At 40.1% G+C, this 7,541-nt stretch overlaps 1 protein-coding gene across 1 annotated transcript; it reads left to right on the top strand.

The window, feature by feature from the left end:
* The first annotated feature begins 418 nt into the window (after window positions 1-418).
* SDF2L1 (stromal cell derived factor 2 like 1) lies at window positions 419-3,365 on the top strand. The gene is given in 3 exon segments (XM_017734974.1): window positions 419-511; window positions 513-725; window positions 1,942-3,365. Coding segments are annotated over 3 exon segments (570 nt in total). The 5' UTR covers window positions 419-433; the 3' UTR covers window positions 2,221-3,365.
* The last annotated feature ends 4,176 nt before the right edge of the window (window positions 3,366-7,541 follow it).

The raw sequence follows: 7,541 nt of genomic DNA, 5'->3' as shown, positions 1-7,541 counted from the left end.
TGTGGAGGGGTGCGCTGGAGACATGGCAGGGGCAGGAGGATGCTGAGGCCTGCGGGACTGGAAGGCGTGTCAGCTGCACTGTGGGCCCTGGAGTCGGGATGTGACAGGGATGCTTTGCCCTTGTCCCTGAGGTAAGCCCTGTTCAGTGTCAAGGGCCTCAGCTGTACCTTCCCAGTGTCTGTTCTGGCAACGAGGGTGTTGGTCTGTTTGGGGACACAAAGACCTTGGTAGTGTTTTTGATAAAGGTGGGATGGTGTGAATAGTACCTGTCGTGGATCAGGTTTTTTTGTGTGTTCACCATGAACTTTGACAGTTTGCATCTGCTAACACACACTGTTTCACTGCTTCCCTCTGAAAGATTATTTGGTACCTGCATTACCTTTGCAGTCGGTAAGTGGACTGTGAGAATTAAGCAACTTGTAAACATGAAGGCATGAGAACATTAAAGCAAATTTCTTTAGTTCTTTCATGTCTTTTTGAACTGGGGAGGTGGGATAAGTCTTGTGTCATTTAATTCTATTCAAACAGGAAGTGGGCAGCAGTCAGTGACAGGAGTTGAAGCTTCAGATGATGCCAACAGCTACTGGCGGATCCGTGGGAAGAGTGACAGCAGTTGCCAGCGTGGGACACCAGTGAAATGTGGGCAAGCCATACGACTTACCCATGTTAACACGGGGAAAAATCTGCACACTCATCACTTCCCATCACCACTCTCCAATAACCAAGTGAGTTGGTTTAAATCTTAAGCTTTTGTATAAATAGTGCATGCTGTTGACAATAGTCTCTCCAGTTACTCGTGTTTTTGGAGAATCAGACTTGGGTACCAGCTGCCAGAAGCAGTATGTCTGTGCATACCCAGATTCAAGTATATGCTTTTCTGCATCTTGAAATTGTGTATTTCAGTTCTTGACAGAGGTAAAAATTAGTATGTGCCAGTATTGGTATTTCACAGTAATTGTAACAAATCTGCATTTTGTTTTTCTGCACCATTGCTACTGGGAAGACTGTTCTGAAATGTTTGGTGTTTCAAGATGCAGGAGATTGAGTATCTCCCTCAACATTGTGAAGATTGCTCTAGAGCAAGACAACTAATCATGTCTTATAACTCTAGGCATTCCTATGTCCAAATTCCTTGGTGATCCAGTCTCTTAGTCCCAGTTATCTTCTTGCTATCTCTATTTCATTTCATTGTTCTTATTTATCTGTCCTCCTTCCACAGGAAAACCGAATCTGCTCTTGCAATCATATTTATTTATAGTTTTGTACATATCTAGAAGAGTGTAGTTTCTAACTGTAATTCAGCCCCAGTCTTCTCCTTGAACAAATACTTCTCCAAGATTGAAAATCTCTCTTAAATAATGCAATTGTTGGAAGATTTTTGTTGTTATTCATGTCAGTCTTTCATCAGGCCATGTAGATAGGTTGTTACATTCAAACTTGGAAGATCTGACTCTTTGTGGAAAAGGTTTTTCTTTCACCATGAGTAAAGTGACTGAACCAATAAGGTCCAGCTCTGTGTAGGGTGTCTAGATAACCTGATTATTTAAAAAAGTGATGAAAAAATAACATTTCAAAAGAATTATTTAAGGAAAAGATTGACTCTAAAACTTCCCCTTGGGTTTCATTTTTCAGTGTAGACACTTCATATATTGTCATTAATGTAAGAATGTTCAACTGTCATTGTTGGGTTTTGTTTTGTTTGGGGTTTTTTTGGCACTTTTTGCTCAGATTACAGGTTGGAGTTTGTTGGCACTTTGTGTTCAGATTTTAGTGGTAGAACCTTACTGCTTCTGGCTTTGGTGACTGTTGACAAAGCAAAACAACAGCATTTCTTCTTTCCCCATCCTTGTCTTTAAACTCTGTTGAGTCTGTGGTTGATATGTGTGTGTCCTGGAGGTGTTTGCTTACACTCTCACTTCAGGAAGCTTGTGTCTCTAACAGGAAGTAAGTGCCTTTGGGGATGATGGCGAAGGAGATGACCTGGATTTCTGGATTGTGCAGTGCAGTGGGACTTACTGGGAGCGGGAGGATGCCGTGCGCTTCAAGCACGTGGGGACTGAGGTGTTCCTGTCCATCACGGGGGAGCAGTACGGCCACCCCATTAGAGGTCAGCGGGAAGTTCATGGCATGCCTGCTGCCAACCACCACAACTATTGGAAAGCCATGGAGGGAGTCTTCATCAAACCCAGTCTGGACCCTGCAAAGCATGATGAGCTCTGAATTGACATGGGATCCAAAAGGCTTCGTTTGACTCCAGTGTTCGGAGATGCTAATCCTTGGTCTCTTCTAAGTCCTGCCTTGCCTGAGTGACTGATTTTCTGTATTACTGAAGGGCATTAGTTCATTCTAGGAATGCAGCACTTCTGTGAGGAATGGCTTCTGCCAGGTTCAGCCACTGACATTTATTTGGTGAAATCCTTTCTGAATTTCCAAGCTTTATTGGTGAAACTAGTTCATGTATCTGTTAGTTTTTGTTGTCATTTGTTTGGTTGTTACTTTTTCTCGAATTTGAAGGAAATGGAAAAATGAAAGTAATACTTTTCTCTAGTCTCAAGTACAATAAAACTTTGTATTTTGTAATCTTTTTCCAACTATAATTAAATATTTGGAAACCGATTTCTACTTCCTAGTGAAAGAACGTTATTGATGAGGAGATGGATTGAGTCTAGAAAGGGAAAAATTATTCTGAAACATGCTATCTTTTGAATGACTTGCAGTCAGCTATTTAGTCTTTGAGTTTTAAAAAAAGTATCCATTTGAAAATTGCATCCAATATCTTATGAGAGCTTCATTCTGTATTGTATTGGAAGACTTGAAAATATTGTGTATGTTGGAATAAGAAGACAAAATTGTAATATTTTCCCTTCATCCGAGAAATTCAGGTGTTCTGGTTTTGGTGGTACAGCTGATTGTCCATTGGTAAGGCTGCTCTGCTCTATGAACAGGTGCAGAAAACTGCTGCTTGCTTAATTAATACTAGAATTTTATAAAGTTTCTTATGGTGCAAAGGAACAGTTGAATTTGGCTTACTTCTGTGTCACTCTGCAAGATCAGTATGACAATCCAGGTGAATAAATAGTGAGGTGTATGCCTATGTGGGGTTTTTTATGTGTGAATCTAGAAGAGCAAAAAAAATCTGAGAGAATGGTTTGGTCACAGATTTCTGACAGATTGGTATGCACTGGAGTGCTAGCAAGGAATCTTCATTGAACAAGTTCAGAATTTCTGTGTTCCTCTGTGAAAAGATAAACTAATTCTTCAGTGTGTTTTTTACATAGTGTTACTGGAAATACTGATTAAAATTCAAAATGCCATATATTTGCGATTTTGTTTCAAATGAAAAGCTTACCAAATGAGTGAGAAAAGTCAGAATATTTGCGTGTTCTTGTTTCCATGTGTAAATAGTTTACTGATTATGGTGCTCATTAGTCAATCAGTTAAAGAAGCAGGAAACTGATTTATTGCTCTTACAGCTCCAGTCAGGAGCTGCAGTGTTGGTGTTGTGTTGGGAGGGTGCAGCAGGCAATTGAGTTCAGCTTTACAAATCCATTGGCTGCTGGGTGCACCTCGTGCAGGAGTGCTGTCCAGGCTGGCTCCAGGTTTTATTTAAGAGTTTCCTACTAGGGAAGATCCCCCGTACCCTGTGGAACAAAGAACCTCTGTAACAGCATTTCTGTGTACCTTGTTATTTTTCTTCAAAGAAAAAGGTAAGAATGTTTTTCTACTAATTTTAGTTGCATGTGTGTATCTAAGGATTGCAGGCATTTTAGAGATTAAGTAGACTGGCTTTTGCTGTTTCGTAGTAGAAGTAAACTTCCATGTGATTAATATTTCAGGTTCACTGATACTGCTGACTAATCGGTATTGAGGTTGTAGCTATAGAGGATAACTCTTTAAAAACAAACCAAACCTGCATAAACAATCTTTTTCTTTCTTTATTAAGAAGGAGAGCTTTTCTTTTGAAGGTGGTATATACATAAACACAAAAAATGTGATAGCATTTGACAGGAGGAAGAAATAGTCTTGGCAGCGAGTTCTCTGTCACTAAGAGCTAAAATGCTTTGTGCCTACACCATATGGGCTTAGTGTTTGTGCACCTGGGATACTAAACTGGCTGAGATGGGGCTCGTCTCGGTCTGTGCGCCAGGTACTATCCCCACCCAATGATTGTGCCTAGATGTTTCTGTCCCTAGCAAAGGTGGTTTTCAGTCTTATTTATTATGCTTAAGTGGGATCTCACTGGATCTTTGGCTTTCTGTTTTGGATTTGAGCCAAATTGATTTGGTGAGGCTGCAAAAAACTGACTTTTAGTCCTTATTGCTTACTTTCTGATATGTTCTCAGTTTTGAAAAATATTTGTAACTTTTATTTGTAAAAAACCAAGCTGCCACACACAAATGTACCCATGAATGCCTTATTTAAAGACATGTGCAACAATATTCCTGTGAACTGAGTTTCCTTCGCTTTTGATTCTGACCAGTGTAAAAAGTCACTTAGCCTTAATATTTCTCTTGGGCATGTATTGCAATAGTTGGGGGGGCTTTGTTTGGTTGGGGTTTTTTCCCCCAATTTTTATCACTATAAATGTTGTTCTGAAGGACTCTCGAGTAAGTCCAGTTGAAGTATGTCTTACTTTGGAAAGGTGTAATACAGTACTTAAAGAACTCTTGGTGCTCCTAGCGTGCTAAATTCAGGCTAATGTTAATGTAGGAAGTGCAAAAATTATAGCTGTGAAAAACAGTGGCTTGTGCTCACATGCAAGTACTGAGATTTTAGAGTCTGATTCAGGTGTCTTTATTTACTTTGGCTGCTCATAATTCACCTTTTCAGTCCTTCCCCCATGGGTGAGGACTAGAGCCTTGGAGAATCTCAGGTTTTTTATTGCTGTGTGGTGGTGTTTGTTTTCTATATGATTTTATCGTCTGCCCAAAGCTGTTGGGGCTCTAGGGTAAAACATGAAATACTGAGAGTTGTAGATATAAAAGTTGGGAATGTGGTTTTGTTTCTTTATTTGCCTTTATTTTAAGGTGATAAATTTTATACCTCCTGTCAAAATCCTCTATATGCTTCAAGGTTAAGGGAAAACTGTTTGTTTTGATTTCTGATGCTAGCAGGAAATAATTCTTTCAAATAACTGACAGATGCTTTCCCATTTCTTGCTTACTACTACAAGAACTCTCTGAAAAGGTACACCAGTGTTGCTTTGTACTCTTCCTTTAATAAACCAGAAAGGCTTTTGGGGAAAGAATTAGAGGGATCTGTATTTATAGTTGTTCTCAGCGGGAATAGTTGCTAAAGGCTACTCTGTCTTGAAAGCAATCTCAGTGCATTTTGCACATATGTATATATCTAGTTCAATGTGAAATGACAAAGACTTCCTTAGATGTGTTAATTTTGGAGGCAAGTGTGTGCCTACAGATATTTTTTTCTCTATTTCTGGAAGCTCTTTAAAGCTCTGTATAACTGCTCAACATATGAACACTTGCCTCACATTTTGACTCTCAGTCAGGATGAATGAGACCCGGGTTTGGTTCTTGCAATGGGCTGGAAAGGATGTGCTGCTCATTGATCCTTCATTCTGAATGTTGAGGCTAAATATAAACCAATGTTTGTATTTAAGTGGTATAACCATAATTTAATTTATTGTGATTGGGAATATTAATTGGATGTATCTGTTCTTATTAGGTTAAATTAGCATATCTTTTTAAAGAGAAAAAAATACAGTCAAAACAAGCCTGTAACAATGACTCTTACTCAGCAGTATTTTTAAGCCTGTTAGTTTTGCTGAATCTTCTGTCTTCTGCTTGCCTTCCCCAGCACTGAAGCAGTAGCTGGCACTGTAGATGCACCATGTTTCACACCTGTCCTAGACAGAGGCTGAACTGTAGCAGTATCTTCTTCCAGCAGCAGCATCCTGCTGGTGTCTGACTCTCTGCTTGGCATCCTTGCTGCCTCTTTGTTAAATTCCCTGCTGGCAGCTGGGAACTGGCTGAGAGCCTGTCTGAGATTTGTGTATGGAGGGTGTCTGATGCTAATGCCCCTCTTTCCTAGTTTTGAGTTCTCATCTGTGCCCTTTTGGTTTTGCAATTTTCTCTTCAAAAACATCTCCTGTAATCCAGCCCTGGGCCACCAATCGATTACCTTTGATAATTAATTGCTTCATAACATGGCTGTTTCATCAGCTGCCTTTCAGGAATCCATGGTTTTGGGGTTACAAGACAGCACTTGTGATTGTGTCATTAAGCTTTTTAAGGAAGCAAAAAAAAAAGTTACCCTCAAACAGGAATGCTCAAAGCTAAGGAAGTACTCTCCTCTTCATTGTGCTTGTTTCTACCCTGTGGGGTAGGAACCGCAGGAGATGGTTTTCTTCCTCAAGGAAAACTAAAACACTCAACCTCACCAACCTGGAGTTGCATAGGAAACACAAGGCAATTCGAACTTTACCTTAGGGTTTATTATGCATGCAGGTCACAAACAGTAATGGACTTCAAACATTTTAAAAAACCTTAGGACTCTAAAGGAATAAGTATTGTATACCTCTTCCCTTTCATTCCAGGGACATTCTAAGCATCTTAGTGCTCCCATGTTTATAAATTTTTCAGTAGGGTGTGTGGTATTTACACCTAATAATTTCTTTTTTACTCTCTATGCAAAAGGTGGAAACCCAGCATTTGCTCCTTCTCATCTGTTTCCTGAATCAAACTTGCTGTAATTGCAGTAATGTGTGGGAATCAATTGAGACATGGTCAACCAATTTCTCTGAGGACAGTAATGTTTTACTTTGGGTGTGTATGAGCAAGGAAGGAATATAGTGAGCACCTTGAAAAGTAGACTTCAGCAGCTGCACCATTCAATGCTTCTTTCTCTTTAAATTGCATCAAATTGAACTGATTAAAAAAACCTTTTTACTATATTTGGTATTGTGCTAATTCTTAGCATAAAGCTCACAGTGGAATCCTGTGATAGCTCTGATACTGATTCAAGCTGCTGTTCTGAGAGGGATTCATCTGTCTTCAGTCCTTTGGGAAAATGGTGTCCTGCTTCATTAGGATAAGAAGTGTTAGAAGCTGTATGACATCTCAAGGGTACCAAACCCTTACAAAACACATTACAGATTAATCAGAATGCATGCAAGCTGCAAAGCTGCCTGATTACTTCCTATGTGCTTTTTTTTAATTGTAAAAATAATGTGCGGATGCTGGCTTTGGCTGTCTGGAGGACTGTCAAGCTTTGGCTCGGATCTATGGCTCCTTGCTTGATCTTCGTGAGGGTTATGTGTTTATTCACCTAAGCTTCATTTTCTGAGAGTACTCATTAGTAGTACAAGTGTGTGCTTGTACTTGTGAAAATTGAAGTAGGTGGGGTCAATCTAAGTGCAACTCAAACCACGGTTGAACATAAGACACAGTAGGTGCCCGATGTTGTTGTTTTTCTTCTGCTGATGCCTTCACAGCCCTATCTCTGCCTGCCTGGCCGCCGCAGCCTGGAAGGATCGGGCTGCCTGGCTTGGCCGGTGCCCGCAGAGAGCCCCTACACGCACG

This window comes from Corvus brachyrhynchos, unplaced genomic scaffold, assembly GCF_000691975.1.
Source record: "Corvus brachyrhynchos isolate BGI_N302 unplaced genomic scaffold, ASM69197v1 scaffold114, whole genome shotgun sequence".
NCBI lineage: Eukaryota > Metazoa > Chordata > Aves > Passeriformes > Corvidae > Corvus > Corvus brachyrhynchos.
The sequence above is the reverse complement of the archived record's forward strand: the minus strand, read 5'-3'. Positions and strand labels throughout refer to the sequence as shown.